The sequence below is a fragment of the Loxodonta africana genome, chromosome 2 (genome assembly GCF_030014295.1).
Source record: "Loxodonta africana isolate mLoxAfr1 chromosome 2, mLoxAfr1.hap2, whole genome shotgun sequence".
Lineage (NCBI taxonomy): Eukaryota > Metazoa > Chordata > Mammalia > Proboscidea > Elephantidae > Loxodonta > Loxodonta africana.
Genome location: NC_087343.1, coordinates 59,412,994 through 59,429,924, shown reverse-complemented (window position 1 = coordinate 59,429,924; position 16,931 = coordinate 59,412,994). Strand labels below are relative to the sequence as shown.

General features: G+C 40.2%; 1 protein-coding gene across 1 annotated transcript in view; it reads right to left on the bottom strand.

Moving 5' to 3' along the window:
- The window catches only part of IL31RA (interleukin 31 receptor A), an 81,636-nt gene that overhangs the window by 46,165 nt on the left and 18,540 nt on the right, over positions 1–16,931 (bottom strand). The window contains exons 3-5 of the mRNA XM_010588146.3: positions 9,702–9,868; positions 8,345–8,496; positions 2,569–2,734 (exon numbers count right to left, since the gene is read on the bottom strand). Of these exons, the coding sequence (XP_010586448.2) occupies positions 2,569–2,734; positions 8,345–8,496; positions 9,702–9,868 (485 nt within the window). The remainder of the gene's footprint in view (positions 1–2,568; positions 2,735–8,344; positions 8,497–9,701; positions 9,869–16,931) is intronic.

Here is a 16,931-nt window from a genome sequence, read left to right as displayed (position 1 = left end):
ATCAGCTGAAGTAGTAAATCTTGGCTGAGCAAAACAAGGTCACCCCTAGCAAAGCATTTAATCACCCAGACTGCAGGCTGGCAGGTGTAGCACAAGAAGCTGTAGGGGCTTCATTGTGAAGGGAGGGCTCAGCCAAGACATAGACAAAAGGAACTGACTATTCCAACATACTGTAATCTTCGGGCCATTTTTTACTATACAATTAATGTGCTGTTTGATATATCTAAATTATTATATTTGTATTCATTGGACATTTTAGATGATGTCTACAGAATGTGTTCCCAAATATTGAATGTGATTTTTACCAAACGTTTACATTAAATCCATATCTGGATTAGTTGTTTTAACCATGCATGTATTTTTATTTATTTAAAACTTATATGCCCCTGACCATGTGTGAGGCACTGTTCTAAGAACTTAAACACATAATGAATGGAATTTTCTGTGACCTTTTCCCATACTACTACCAGGTTTAGGAGTTAACTGAATGGCATAGAAGAATGGAATCTCTGGATGAGAAGGAGGCCAATTAGCCCAATTCTTCGTCTGCTACATGAATTCCTGTTTTGGAACCACACCCAGCAAGGCGTGGTGAGACTAAACATGAACACCTCCAATGAGAGGTTCAGGTAAGTCTCTGGAAATTCAGAAAGCATCTGATTGTTCCAGACATCTGACCCATGTGGGTAAACACATCACACATCTATTAATACTAACTTGTGGTCTCATGGGAAATTCAACCAGAATCCAGAGGAATAAATTGTTGCCATATAGACCAGGGAACACAGAAGTTGATCCCAGATATTACCTGAGGGGGACTTGACTATGAGAATGAATAAGAACCGCCTGAATCATGGCCACGAGGGAATTCATGGTCCAAAATCCACATCTCTTACAAACAATGTTAAAGCCTGAGAGGAAGGTTAGAAGAGTCTCCATTTTTTGTATTTATTTCCACTTTTCAGAAGTTGTGTGGGCATCACCAAGCATTCAGTTATTAATCATTCATTCATTGTATTAGGCTGAATTATGGCCTCCAAAGATATCCAGGTCATATGAATGTTACTTTATATGACAAAAGAAACTCCGACAATGTGATTAAGTTAAGGATCTTGAGATGGAAAGAGTATCCTGAATTACCTGGGTGGACCCTAAATGTAATATCAAGTCCTTATAAGGGGGAGGCAGAGGGATATTTGACACAAAAGAGGAGAAGACAGTGCTGTGATGATGGAGGAGCAAAGATTAGAGTGATGAATTTTGAAGATGGAGGAAGGGGCCACAAATCGAGGAATACAGGCAGCCACTAGAAGTCAAAAAGGGTAAGGAAACAGGTTTTCCCTCAGAGCTTTCAGAAGGAAACAGCCTTGCTGACACCTTGACTTTATATAGCCCAGTGAAACTAATTTCAGACTTCTGACCTCCAAAACTGTCAAAGAATAAATCTGTGTTATTTTAAGCCACAAAGTTTGTGGTAATTTGTTATAGCAGCCTTGGGAAACTAATACATTCATCAAACATATATTGCTCATCCACTGGGGTTCAAGCACTAGGCAAGGCTCTTGATTCACAAAGAATAGTGTCTGCCCACTAGGCTCCCCCACCACCTGAGAGCCCCTGTGCTATCCTTGGCATAATGGAAAAGGCACAGCTTTGATAAACTTGGTCATCTTGGGTTAAACTTGGGTTAGAATAATAGGAATAATGATTGATTACTGAGTGGCCATGAGCACATTTATTTAACATCTCTGAAACTCAGCTTCTTTATCTCCAAAGCACGGCAGGGTGGGGGGGTGGGGTTCTTGGGAGGGTTAATAATAATAGGAAACCTGGAATTTATTGAATGTTTACTATGGGGTGAACACATTATTTTATTTAGTCCTTACAATAATACCAAAACCCAGGTACTACTATTGACCCAATTGTACAAATTATATTCCAATATAGAAAAGGGGAAAAAATAGGGAACTAAAGTTTAGAGATTGACCTGCCATCTTGCCTAAAGCCAGGTTGAGATTTAAGCCAAGCCCACCGACTGTCCTTAATAACTACATCTGACCAGAGGCTAACTAAGGTGTCCAGGTAGGGTGTGTGCCCTGAGTGCCACGTTTTGTGTCCTGAGAACTGCTTAAGGTGGGGCACCAATGAGCAGTTTCTATGGGCCATCACAGTTTCCATCACTAGCTATGAGAGATCATTCAGCAATTTAACACTAATTGCACTAGGCACTATTTTCCTTACATAGGCCCCTGCATCTGACTCATAAGTGCTCAATCAGTGTTCATTCCCTTTCTCTTTCCTGCCTTCATGGTCATCGAATAGACTTTTGCCTTTTGGAGGCTTGGGTTTATGTGAACCTGGACTGCTAAGAGAACTAACACCAGCAGAAGAGGGTAGGCTTACTCCTGTGGGATAAGGTGGGTATAGTGCATGCCCTGTGGGCAGAGACCAAACAGACTCTCCAGGCTCTGGGATTCCATGATTACTGAGTCCGGCACTCGACAAAACCAGAAAAGGCTATACCCAGGCACCCTCACCCACAGCAGGCACAAAGGAATTTCAAAGGACCTTGTTCCTCAGTTGTTCCCGTTTTTTCTTGGCTCCAGTCACTCCAGAACCTTGACTCCTCAGCCGCACATCGTAGAGTTACGACATATTCCGTAAAAGCCTGCAGCCCTGTGAGGTTGTATGTTTGGATTGTATGCGCATCACCCTTGGTGAAGTTGACTTCCAGCTGAAAGGCAAAGACAACTCTGAGCTGAAAGGGAGACAGTACATGTTCTCTCCATTTTTCCTCTTCACTCCCCAACCCACTCTTACCTTTTCAGAACTAGTAACACTGCATCTCAAATTTTAAAAATACATTATTTTTTTATATAAAATTTATTTTTTATATTTTTTATATAAAGTTTATTTTTCATATATAAATAAACTTCCACATGTGCCTGGGGAAATGTGCACCTAAAAAGATATAAACCGCCCCATGAGCCAGCACCTCCCTTCCGATTTCCTGTCTCTAAGCATGTGATCAGGTGCCAATTAACCAGTAAGCAAGGCTCATTTTTGTGTACTTACTAATCTGTAGGGCAGAATTTCACATCAAAGATGTGGTGAATAACAGGTGAAATCGTGCCCTACAGATTAGTAAGTAAGCGCAAGTAAGCCTGTGGTACCTTGCTTATTGGGTAATTCATCCCTAGGTGGGATTCATGCCTCTGGACTGGGGCTGAATGAGCAATCCTTAATGCTTGTTGTTCTGGAAGATGCAAGATGAAGCCTTGTCACCAAGGGCATCCTTGGCAGGGGCTTAAACTCTGGGGGTGACTCCAACACCTAGAAATGCAGCCTCATGGAACAATAGGTGACAGAGACCTTAAAGGCATCAACCATCACGTCATAGATGAAATCCAAAAGAATTAAGTGTTGTCCATAGACAACCTCAGCATTTGTTACTGGAAGAACTACCATCAGGACACGTATTTCCAAATGTTGGCCTTTGGGTGATCACTTAAGCTGCTAAATGACTTGGCAGCCTGGATGTATACATTGATTTTGACACCCTTTGAAGGATGAGGGTGACAAACACACTACTTCTCTCTAGACCTCAGTTTCCTCATCAGTAAAATGAGCATGTTGCACTCGATAATCTCTAAAGTCCTTTCTGGACCCAGCCCTCCAAGAAAAACTAAAAATTCAACCATTCCTGTCTAAGCATGGTCATAGTTGCTGTAATACAGTTTTGGCTGTTGGTTTATATAAACAAAGTGACTTGATTAATAAAAATACACTGCATTAATAGGCATATCCATTTATTAGTATGCATACTGCATAGTCTCACGGAACCTTGCAAGAGAAGGAAGTCCTGATATTATGTGTATATACAGCTATGAAAAGTACATAATTACATGTTTGAGCCTAAAGGAAGTTGAGCAAATGGAGGAAGTATGTCTTTGGGAGAAGGCTGAGCATCCCAGCTGCAGTTGGACACGTCTGGTCTCCCAGCCTAGTGAGATGGACTCAGAGAAGGAGGGAGGATTCAGTGGTGACGGTAAATTCTCTGCTGAATCCCAGGCTCCTGGAGTACACTATTCCAAACAGCCCCCTGGAGATGTTGTGGCAACAGATGAGGGTTGTGGGGAGCATAATTTGGGACAAGCCATCATTTCTGGGGAAGCATCCTCCCCAAGTTACCTTACTTAAAGGGTACAGCTGCGACAGGATGAAGACCTCTAGGAGAGGCACAACCACATTACCTCCATATGTAATACAAAATAAAAACAATAGTAATTCATAAAATAAATGTCAGAAGTCTAATAGACTTTTATCTTACTTTGTATGCTTTTTCAAAAACATCACGTTCTTCAAAAACATGTTTCTAATGTTTCTAATGCTTTGCTGGTACTCTCAGCACATGCTTGGCCTGCCTGGTGGGTCTCCTCACAGCCATGCTCAGAAAGCTTTGCCCAGTGTAAACATTTAAGCCTTTTCTTACCAGCCCCAAACTTGGAAGAAACAAAAAGCTGCTCATTATTTTAAACAATGTGCCTCTAAGTCAACACTAAGCCCACTGTCAACAAGTCAATTCCAACTCATAGCAACCCTCAAAGAACAGTGTAGAACTGCCCCATACGGTTTCTAAGGCTGTAATCTTTACAGAAGCAGACTGCTACATCCTTCTCCTGTGGAGTGGCTGCTGGGTCCAAACTTCTGACCTTTCAGTTAGCAGCCAAGCACTTTACCATTGTGCCACAAGGGCTCCTTTAAGGCTCCTTTAACTTGGCTTTTTGTCCAAGCTAGTGCCTTTGGCCCTCACAGAGCCCAGGATCAACGAATCCTTCATATTCAGCCTTAGATCTAAAACTTCCCCAACTCAACATATGCAACGGAATCCTACCCAAACACTAATTAGCTTCATCTGGTTTGTTTCTGACACTCTATACTTTGTGCCAAATCCTAGCTCATCCAAAGTTTTAAGAAATGAGTCAAAAGTTTTGGTGCAAAGCCTAACTCAAACTCTCAAAAAGAGTCTTGAGATCCCTTTGTAAGGCAGTCACATGGTTCCATTATGTAAAGGTGGAAACACTTTAGCGCTACAGGAAGGTGGCTTGGAGGTTGCAGTGTAGTCACATTGACAACTGGACTTGGAATCAGAACCTTGTGATCTTGAACAAGTCATTTACGCTCTCTAAATCTCGATTTCTTAATCTGTAAAAAATAAAGACAGCCATGCCTATTTAAAGATATGCAAAGATTAAATAGTTTGGGGTATAAAAAAAGCACTTTGTAAACCATATAACATCTTGCAAATATGGGTCTTGATATATGGACATGTTAGAATTTTAAGATAGTTTTATAAGGTTTAATTCAACTAAACGAACATTGATTGAGCACAGGCATATGCCAGGCAATGGGAAAGCAAAGACGAAAATCAAGGTGCCTGTCTCTGAGTAGCTTACAGTCTAATGTGGAGAGAGATAAGTTTAAATGATTGTGCTAGTGGTCAAATGCAATGAGAGGGCATGCACAGAAAGAAGGCTCAGGCTCTCAGAAGGAAATATGTCAACACTAAGTCCGGAAAGATGAATAGATTTAGCAAGGTTTGGAGTAGGAAAAGAAGTACAAAATTAGAGGATGTTCTAGGTGGAGGCACAGAATAAGGAAAAGACATGATGCAAGGGAAACAAGCAATTCAGAGTTACTAGAAAAGCAAGGATGATGAAAGATGAGGTGGGAGGAGTGAGTAAGGGCCCAGGTCTTGGGGAGTTAAGTATTTGGATCTTATTCCATAGATAATGGAAACCATCAATAGAAGGTTGGGTCGGGTCTAGTTGGGTTTAGAACTGAAAAGGCTTGATTGTGCTTGAAAGCTGAAAGGAGAGAGAGGATACTGCACATTTCACCTTCCTTTCCACATTCTCTACGAGAACAGAAGGGACATCTCATCTCAGGAACTTAAAGGAAGGAGGCAAGGGTGAGTGCATACATAGCTGAGTTTGTCAAAGAGGTAGGGGTAAAGGATGTAGAGAGTTGGGGTGGTTCATACCTGCTGGTCTCACTTAGTCTAGTAATTTTTCCAGAAGGACATAGATCCTGGTTTGTTTTTCTTGCTTAATAATGCACTTTAAATCCTATTCTAGCAGCTGCAGTGACTCTGAACCCAGACAACTAGAAGGAATCAAGGGTTACTAGCTCAGAGACCACTCCAGAAGTCCCTAAGTTTCACTGAGACCGTGAAGCATGGTGTGAAAGAAGATGAGCTCTTTGAGCCTGTGCTGTGTCACGGACTGTCACGTTTAGGGGTTTCCTTTTGGGTTACAGAAACTATAAATCAGTGAGTCGGGTGTTACATGTCATCAGGTTCTGGGAAAATTATTCCCGAGCTAAGAAAGGACGCTGCAAGGAGAAGTGGCCAACATCATCTCTTTGAACACAGAAAAAGTGAAGCTTAACTAAATTTCTTTTCTGGAAGAGTTCTAGACTAGGAAAGGATCCAATAAACATAGTGTCTATGAGTTTCAATGAAGGAAAGAGTCTCATGATAGCCTCATGGACAAGACAAAAGTAGGCATATTTGTGGGAGCCTGAATAAGTGACCACACACAAAGAAGGAAGGGTGAAAAGGCTGGTATCTCTGGATAGTCTCTACTGGTTTACCACAGGGCTCTGAGGTAGTCAATATTTTTATTAATAATTACATAAAGGTATAGAAGTGTTATCAAATCAAAGATATTGAAAAGCTGGAAAGGTAACCATAAGTTTTGGGTGACAGCATAAAGATATTAAGTAGGCTGGAATGATGGATAAGACCAACATGAAGAAATTCAACAGAAACAAATAAAATGCCTAGACTTATTACTTGGTTAAAAACTAACTATACAAATTATAAGATAGTGAGACATTGTGGATGGCAGAGATTTTTGAAAATTTAATTGATTTAATTGGCTACAAGCTCAATTAGAACCAATAATGTTAGGTGGTTACAAAAAAACAACAACAACAAAAGTTGATATAATGTCAAGGTGCATTGATGGAAAGAGGAGAATGTCTTCGTGACTTTGAAGTAAGAAAATATTTTTTAGGACATAAAAGCATTAATCACTAAGAAAAAAATGATAAAATTTGGCAGTATTAAAATTAGGAAGTTCTGTTCATTGAAAACCACCATTAAGAGAGTAAAAAAGCAAGCCACACAGTAGAAGATGTTAGCTATACACACAAAAAATAAAAAGACTCATAGCCAGGATATATAAGGAACTCCTACGCATCAATTTAAAAATTGACAGACAACCCAATAGAAAAATGAGTAAAATACTTGAATTAGTACTTCACAAGGAAAAAATGCACACGGACAAAAAAATATATGAAAAAGTGTGCAACCTCAATGAAAGGGAAATGCAAATTAAAGCCATGATTCCATTATGTTCATACAATGGAATACTACATTATTTTCATAATGAAAATGTGTAAACTACAGAATTATATAAAACTAGTTGCCATCAAGCTGATTCTGACTCCATGTGTGTCAGAGTAAAACTGTCCACCACAGGGTTTTCGATGGCTGATTTTTTGGAAGCAGACTGTGAGGCCTTTCTTCCAAGGTGCCTCTGGGTGGATTTGAACCCCCAACCTTTCAGTTAGCAGCTGAGCATGGTACCTGAGCAAGTAACAGGGACTCCCAGGATTATATAACATGGACGAATCTTAAAAAGACAATATTGAGAGAAAGAGGCCAAATACACACAAAAGTATGGATGTAATTTATATAAAGTTTCAAACTATATTGTTCAGGGATGCATGCTTAAATGGTAAAACCATAATAAAAAGTAAAGAAGTGATTATCATGAAAATCAGGATAATAGTTAGCTCTAAGGGGAGGAGGGAGTTGTAATCAAGAAGGGGTTTTGGGGTGCTAGCAATATTCTACTCTTGGTGGTTGTTATATGAACATTGACTTAATAATTTGTTGAACTTAACATGTATGTTTTGTCACTTTTTAATGTTGTATTTCATAATTTTACAAAAGTTTCAAAAATTAAAAAGGAAAGGACTATGCCATAGAATCCCCAACTGACCAAAGTAGCTAGACATAAACCAGGGTAGAAGGCAAAATTTTTTTTTCACTCATTAATGTTTCTGTGCTTAGAATGCAAAATGTCTATAATAAATAGAACATTTTTTTCCAACTGGAAAACCCAAATGGTAAACAGAAGAAAAGTGTTCACTACTGCCTGTCTTCTACTATCAATGTAGAAAGTGAAGATGATGACTCTAGGTCAACAAAATTTGTCAATGATTCTCTCTTCCTTGAGTCCCCTAATAAAAATACTACAATGACATAACTTACCCACTTGGTACTATTTACCATCCTGAATCGAAGCATGTAGTTTACAATAGATGAAACAGGCACCAAACTAGGCCTTCTCCATGTTATTTGAACCATCCGTTTGACACCCAAAGCTGGTTTCACATAGTAAACCTCAGGTGGCTCAGTTTTCACTGAAAATAAAAACCATATAGTTCTTATATTTCCAAAAAGACAAGAAGGTCCTAATAAGGTCCACACAAAACTGAAAGAAAAAAAGTAAAGAAAAAGCCTAGATACAAAATGACAGTGCATTGTTTGTAGTCTACCACATGCAGGTGACGTTAGGAAGGAAGTACAAAAAAGGAATGCCCAATGAAGACAGGACACATTCCTGTAATTTTTCTGCAAAGCAGCCTTTTGCTGATTAGATCAGATTCTACGCCAAGAAGGAAAGAAAGAAGAGGAAACCACTGGACTTCTTAAAATTAAAATTTTTTGTGCTTCAAAGGACACTGTCAAGAAAGTGCACAAACCACAGAAAAAAAGAAAATATTTGCAAATCACATATCTTTATACGCAATACATAAAGAACTCTTAAAGTCTAACAATAAAAAGACAAATAACCCAATTTTAAAAAGCACAAAGGATGTGAATAAACACTTATCCATATAAGATATACAAATGGCCAATAAACACATGAAAAGATGCTTGACATCACTAGTCATTAAAAATAAAAACAAACCAAACCCATTGCCATCGAGTCAATTTGACTCATAGTGACTCAAACTGCCCAATAGGGTTTCCAAGCAGTGCCTGGTGGATTCGAACTGCCGACTGTTTGAGTAGCCGCCGAACTCTTAACCACTACACCACCATCACTTCACACCTACTACGATGGCTATAATAAAGAGGATGATAATAAGTATTGGCAAATTTGTGAAAAACTGAAACTCTCATATTTGCTGGTGGGAATATAAAAGAGTGTGACCACTTCGGGAAAGTTTGGCTGCTCCTCAGAAAGTTAAACATAGAGTTACCACATGACCCAATAATTTCACTTCTAGGTATATACCTACATAGCCAAGAAAACTGAAAGCATACGTCCACACAAAAACTTGTACACGAATCAGGGACTAGCAAGACGTCTCTTGGTTGTCATTCTTTTTTCTCATTTGGTTAATATGCTTTGTCTTCCCTTCCCTTCATTCCTTCCTTCTTTCCTTATTTTCTTTCTTCGTCTTCAATAAGAAAAAATTTTCTGTATATCCATAACACACACACACACCTACCATATCCCTGAGCTTTGATTCTACTTTTGAGTTCACAGATAACTATTTTTTTTAAAAAAGGATATCTTTTAATAAAAGATTGTATAAAGATACCAAATAATACTTACCTATGGTATCTAAACTCCACGCTGTCGTTTCAGATTTAATTCTACCATCTGCATTTTGAGCTTCCACTTCAATGTTGCAAATATTTGGGTTTGTTACATTTGGATAGAAAAAAACACACGAAGCATGGTTTTCACTTGTACAAATCTCACTTTCTTTTCCATAAAAGCTTTGAAGAAAAAAGCAATTCAACATGAGTTTCGTACAGCAGTTTGAACACAGCCCTACTTAAGACATTATGCATATTATTTCTTAGTTACACTCTGGGTTTCTCTGAGAAGTGTACAGTTCAGTATCTGGGCCCCACTCTCCCAATTCCTTCCTCACCTGCAAGGACAGATAAGTTTCCTGCTTTCAGCCAGTTTGAGATGTCATGAGCCACGGAACCTCCAGTAAGCCCATGCACTAGCAATGTATTTCCTACTATAAGAAATAATCAACAGACCACAGAGAATCCCAGAGTCTGCCTTGAGAATTTATTCTTAACAAAAAAACCCAGAATTCATTAAATAATTATGGTAGACAGAATTTAAAATGATTTTTAATACATCTATATTTACTGCTCTGAAAAGATGTGCATATGCTTTTGTTGGGGAAAGAAGCACGATCCATATCATCCACAGAACAGTCAGGTTTTTTATTTTTATAAACTTTAATAAACATTTACGTAACTACGCATAGAGAAAAGGGATATAATAGCATATGTCACATGGGTAATGGCTGAAAACAGAGAATACCAGAAAGATGTTTACCTGTGTTTTACTGACTATGCAAAAGCATTTGACTGTGTGGATCGTAACAAACTATGGATGACATTGCAAAGAATGAGAATTGCAAAACACTTAACTGTGCTACAGTGAACATCAGTGTACATGTATCTATTCGTGTGACAACTCTTATTTCTCTAGGACATATTCCTAGGAATTCGATTGCTAGATCATAAGGTATTTCTACTTCTAGCTTTCTAAGGAAGTGCCATATTGTTTTCCAGAATGGTTGTATCATTTTGCATTCCCACCAGCAATGCATAAGAGTTCCAATCTCCCCCACAGTCTCTCCAACATCTGTTATTTCCTGTTTTATTGATTCCTGCCAGTAAGGCCAGGGTGAGATGGTATCTGACTGTGGTTTTGATTTGCATTTCTCTGATGGCTAGAGATTGTGAGCATTTCCTCTTGTGTCTGTTGGCCGCTTGAATGTCTTCTTTGGTGAAGAGTCTGTTCTTTATTTTTGCCCATTTTTTAACTGGATTATTTGTTTTTTTGTTATAGAGGTGTTGGATTTTCTTGAAGATTTTACAGATTAGATCTTTGATTTGTAATAGCCAATTTTTTTTCCCAGTCTATGAGTTCTCTTTTTACTCTTTTGGTGAAGTCTTTTGATGAGCATAAGTGTTTAATTTTTAGGAGATCCCAGTTATCTAGCTTATCTTCTGCAGCTTGTGTATTGTTGGTTGTGGTTTGTATCCTGTTAATGCCATGTATTAGGGCCTCTAGCATTTATCTTTTCTTTTGTGAACTTCCTAGTTTTTGGCTTTATATTTAGGTCTTTGATCTATTTTGAATTAGTTTTTGTATATGTTGTGAGGTGTGGGTCCTGTTTCATTTTTTTTGCAGGTGGACATCCAGTTTTGCCAGCACCATTTTTTAAAAGGACTGTCTTTACCCCATTTGATAGACTTTGGGCCCTTGTCGAAGATCAGGTGACCACAGGTGGATGGATTTACATCTGGGTTCTTAATTCTGTTCCATTGGTCAACGTAGCTTGTTGTCATACCAGTACCAGGCTGTTTTGACTACCGTAGCTGTATAGCAGGTTCTGAGGTCACGTAGTACGAGTCCTCCTACTTTATTCTTTTTCTTATCCGGGGCTTCTTCCCTTTCCATATAAACTTAATGATAAATTTTTCCATCTCTTTAAAGAATGTTATTGATATCTGGATCAGTATTGCATTGTATTTGTAAATCACTTTGGGTAGAATTATTATTTTCATAATGTTAAGTCTACCTATCCATGAGCATGGTATGTTTTTCCATTTACGTAGATCTCTTTTGGTTTCTTGCAGTAGCGTTTTGTAGTTTTCTTTGTATAGGTCTTTTACATCCCTGCTTAAATTTATTCCCAAGTATTTTATTTTTTTAGGGGCTATAATAAATGGTATTGTTTTCCTGATTTCCTTTTCATTGCTCTCTTTATTGGTGTATAGGAATCCAACTAATTTTTGTATGTTTATCTTGTATCCTGCGCTCTGCTGAATCTTTCTAAAAGCTCCAGTAGTTTTCTCGTGGGGCCTTTTGGGTTTTCTTAGTATCATATCATCTGCAAATAGGGACAGTTCAACTTCTTCATTACCAATTTGGATGCCCTTTATTTCTGTTTCTTGCCTTATTGCTCTAGCTAGGACTTCCAGCACTATCTGTCCCCTTATGGGTACATTTAGGCCATTTACATTCAGTGTTACTATTGATAGACGTAAGTTTGTTGCTGTCATTTTGTAGTGCTTTTTTTTTTTGTGATGCTAATATTTTCTTTTTTCCTCTTACTCTCCTGTGCTGAGTTCCTCTTGTTTGTGGATTTCTTTTGTTTTTGTAGATTGTTTTTATTGAGACTTCATGTTTTTCTTCTTTATTTTGATGAGTAGGTTTGTTAACTTTCTCTGTAGTTACCTTGAAATTTACCCTTATTTTCCTAGGTTTGAACCAGTCTATTATTACTTGGTATTGCCTTGCCTTCCTCTCCATTAGAAAGTTCTATACCTATACTGTTTATTCCCTCTTTTATTGTTCTGACATTGTTGTTATTTACAGATTAACCTCTCTGGTCCCTGCTGTAATTCTTTTGGTTTTGGATAGTCCTTGAGAGTTCACTTCCTCGGTTGGTATCTGGTTGGTACAATCTTGTGTCCAGATTCAGGCTGTGGTCTGATGTTGTTTGTTCTCAGACCAAAGGACTCCCTTTAGTAATTCTTATAAGTTTGGTTTTGTTTTTACATAGCCCCTTAATTTCTGTTTATCTGGAAATATCCTAATTTCACCATCACAATTGAATGAAAGTTTTGCAGGATATATTATTCTTGGTTGGTCATTTTTTTCTTTCAAGGTTTTATATATGTTATCCCATTACCTTCTTGCCTGCATGGTTTCTTCTGAATAATCTGAGCTTAGTCTTATTGTTTCTCCTCTGTTTGTGACATTTCGTTTTTCTTGAGCTGCTGTCAGGATTTTTTCATTGTCTTTGGTTTTAACAAGTGTGATTATGATATGCCTTGATGTTTTTCTTTTGAGATCTATCTTATATGGGTGTGTTGACATTCTTGGATGGTCAGCTTTTCATCATTAATGATATTAGGGAAGTTTTCTGTCAGCAATTCTTCAACGATCCTCTCTGTGTTTCCCATTTTCTCTCCCTGTTCTGGAACTCTGATCACTCTCAAATTTTTGCTTTTGATTGTATCCCACATAATTCTCAGGTTTCTTCATTTTTCTTTGCCCTTTTCTCTGATTTTTCCTCAGAGTTGTATCCAAGTGTTTGTCTTCAATTTTGCTGATTCTGTCTTCCATCATTTCAAACCTGCTCCTCAGCCCTTCTATGACATTGCCCGTTTCTGAAATCTTGTTTTTTATCTCGTGGATTTCTAATTGTCACTTTTGCATGATTTCTAGTTGTGAACTTATTTTGGCATTTCATTCCTGTATTATTTTCCTGAATTCTTCCATTTTTTTGGTCTGTATTCTCCATGAATTTGTCTGCCTTTTACAGAAATTTGTCTATTTTTTCCTCATTTTTATCTGGTTTTGCTTCAACTTTTTGATCGCTCTGAATGTTGGAGATCTGAATTCCCTGTCAGGTAGTTCTAGTGCCTTTTCTTCGACTGGAAAGTCATCTGGTGTTTTATTTTGGATGCCTACTGGAACCATCTTGTCCTTTTTTTTTTTTTAATGTTTTGAGATTGTCTGCCGTCTTCGGGACATTCAGTAGTTATTTTCTTTGTTTCTTGACTGTAGATCTGTTTGTTTCATCCCGCTTTTTTGTTTTATTTGGTTATGTCTGAGCAGGTGGGCTGTGCATTCTTTGTTGTTTGCTTGTCTGTAGACATGATGCTTTTCACCTCCTTGTCCAATGGGCAGGGCCAATCACTCAGCTATGGTGCAGCAGGGCAGGTCCAGCCGAAGGGGAGATGCTGGGATGGGTTGTTTGTGGCATGTGCTAGGGCTGACAGGGCAGGCCAGGAATTGGTGCTGGGTAGGTTCCAGTAGGCCGTGCCTATGCTGCTCGGGAGTGTGATGTTCAGTGCATGGTGCAGGTAGGCAGGAAGGAGTGGGAAGGTTGTGATCTGTGGAGCTAATATAGGGGTGTGGGAAAGAGGAGAGAGAGAAGAGAGAGAAACAGGAGCCAAAAACAAACAAGCAAACAAAGAAAAAAAAAGGTGCTAAGAGAGCTTGCCATTGAAGTGGAGAGATGAGAAACTGAGAGATGGAGAAAAGCAGAAAGAAAGAAAAAGGCAAAAAGACAGAAAAAAATAACCAGATAAAAATTTGAAAAAGAAAGAAAGAAAAGCCCCCCAGGAGTCCTAGAGTCTCACAGGTGGGGCTGCAAAAACTGATAAAGTGGCCCCCAGTCTGTGCAGTATAGCCTGGCTAGAGCAGGTATAGAAGTCATACAGCAACAGGTATGCAGGAGACAGGAAAAGAAGGTAAATGTAGAGAGATGAGAACTGAGAAACAAAGCAAGGCAGAAAGGGAAAAAGAGAGAGAAAAGAAAAAAACAAAAAAAGCTCTAAGCTTCCTGGCTGGCTGTGGTGGTTCTGCCGGCCAGGAAGTGCACCTGGGGATCCCACCTACATGGCTGCACAGACTAGGGGAGTGGCTTCTAAGCCAGGCAGTGCAGCCCAGCTAGAAGGGGCTCCCAAGCCACAAAATGAAAAAGAAAACAAACAGAACAAAACAAGCAAAAAAAATGCTCCAGGGATCCCACAAGCATGGTGTCACAGGCCAGGGGAGTGGTTCCCCAGTCGTGCAGGACTTCACAGCCTTTCAAGAAGAAGCAAAGATGGCAAAAGAAGGTGGTGGGAGGCACAGAAGAAACCGAAAGAAATGGAAAAAACCAAAACCAGCTCAGTTGTGGGTGAGACAAATCCAAGTGGCCTGGGTGGAAGCAGTTGCTTCCCAGCCAAGAGACTGCAGCTGGCAGGAAGCAGAGGAGGCTGAACAGGGTTGGGGGAGAATAGTGGGGGTTAGGAAAGCATATAATGCTTGTTACCAGGTGTTGTGTCTCCTGCTGGGAACTTCGTGAAGCTGCTTTCCCATACTCCCTGTCCGCTGATCTCCAACGTGGGTGGGGCAAATCTAAGCGGCACAGACAGTGCACTTCCTGGCCGGCAGAACCACCACAGCCAGCCAGGAAGCTTAGAGGTAGAGCAGTGGGGAGAGGATTGGGGATGGGAAAGTGTATATCTCTGGCTACCAGGTGCTCTGTCTCCTGCTGGGAGCTTGGTGAAGCTGCTTTCCCATGTTCCCTGTCCGCCAATCCCTGACAGGAGTCTAAGATGGTGGATCTGTGCTACTCCTCACTCTCTGTCATCTGTCAGTTTCTTATTCCATTCGGTGCTTGGCTGAGTTCTTTATCTCTTCATTTGACACTTCAGGTTCCAATAATGACATTTGTCTCTACTTTACTTAGTTTTTTGGGTCTTTGCTGTGGAGGTATGATGTGGTGCTTCTGTCTATGATGCCATGTTGGCCAGAAACTCAGGTTGAATTTTTTAACATTAACATATATTATTATTTTTAGAAAATGCATTAAAGCTATATTCCTAAATAAATATTTAAAAGCTATTGCGCTACAGCTTAATGAAAACAAGTGCATATATTGGTAATAATCAGATGGATAGGTGTCGAGCTATGGTCCACATGTCCCTGGGGATGGTGGACAAGATGGAAAGGGTGAGAGCAGCAAAGGGGACCACCAAGCAGGGTGTCAGTGTTTGTGGTAACAGGCAGAGGGAACGGAGCTTGGACACAGGAATCTTGGAATCTTGAAACTAGAAAAGACCTCAAAGGTTGTCTTTGGTTGCTGGCAGTGCAAAAATGGCCCCCTGGGTTATGCTGTACAGTGGTTTCACGTACAGGCTCTGGAAGCCAATTGAGTTTGAATCCTGGCTTTGCCTCTTAGTAACCCTTTGCCTTGGGAAAATATCTTACCTCTCTGTGCCTTTTTTGCATCTGTAAAATGAAGACAGTAATATGCCTATAACACAGGAATTGTCATGACGGTTAAATGAACTAACACATGTAAAGCACTTTAAAAATGGCAGGCAGGAAGGCAGAGTCAAGATGGCGGAATAGACAGCTGCTTCAATCCAGCCCTCTTTACAACAAAGACCCAAAAAAACAAGTGAAACAAGTATATTTGTGACAAGCTGGGAGCTCTGAGCATCAAAGGCAAGCTTGGACAAGGAACTGAGGGGCAGGGGGAGGGAGAGGCCGTTCAGAAGTGGAGAAGAGTTACCGGACCTGAATCGCAGGGAGCACTCAGGCACCATTCCTGGGACGGCGGTGGTGGCGGCAACAGCGGTGGGCGGGTAATAGCATTCGGCCACAGTTTCCTCAGGGATAAGCAGCCAGCCACACAGCCTATTCACATTTCTGGAACCTGAGGAGAACCGCGTTCTCGGCAAAAGCTAAGTACTTACGTATATTTTACCGTGCCCCCTCCCACCCCCAAGCTGGCTTCAGTGGCTGAATTCCTGGGACTGAGATAGACCCTGGTGAGCACCTGGAGCCATCCTCCCGGCCTTGGGGAAGGAAAAAATTTGCAGTTGGCAGAAAAAGATAATTTGCTAGCTCCATTAACCGGGGGAGCTCAGGACAGAAGCGGCTCCTGTCCATGCATAAACTGTGCATGGGCCTTGAGCACCTTTCCCTTCTGCATGGACCTGTGTGGGCCTATTTTGGGAGAATAGGCCCTTGTTGGCAAACTCCTACCATTTCAGCTGTGTGGTGGAGAGGTGGGTGTTTGAGGTTTGACATTGCTTTGCCTATTAAACAAGGTCCTCACCTACCCACATCAGGGACCTAAGGACTGGTAGCTCCACTCACGTCACCCAGCCACCTGCAACAGGGGTCCAAAGATAACTGGTACCTCCCAGCCCTTACAGCCAAAAACTTTGAGTGCCCACGGTCCCTCTCTAAAACCCACCCACCAGCATGCTCTAGGGAACAGAGACACGTTTT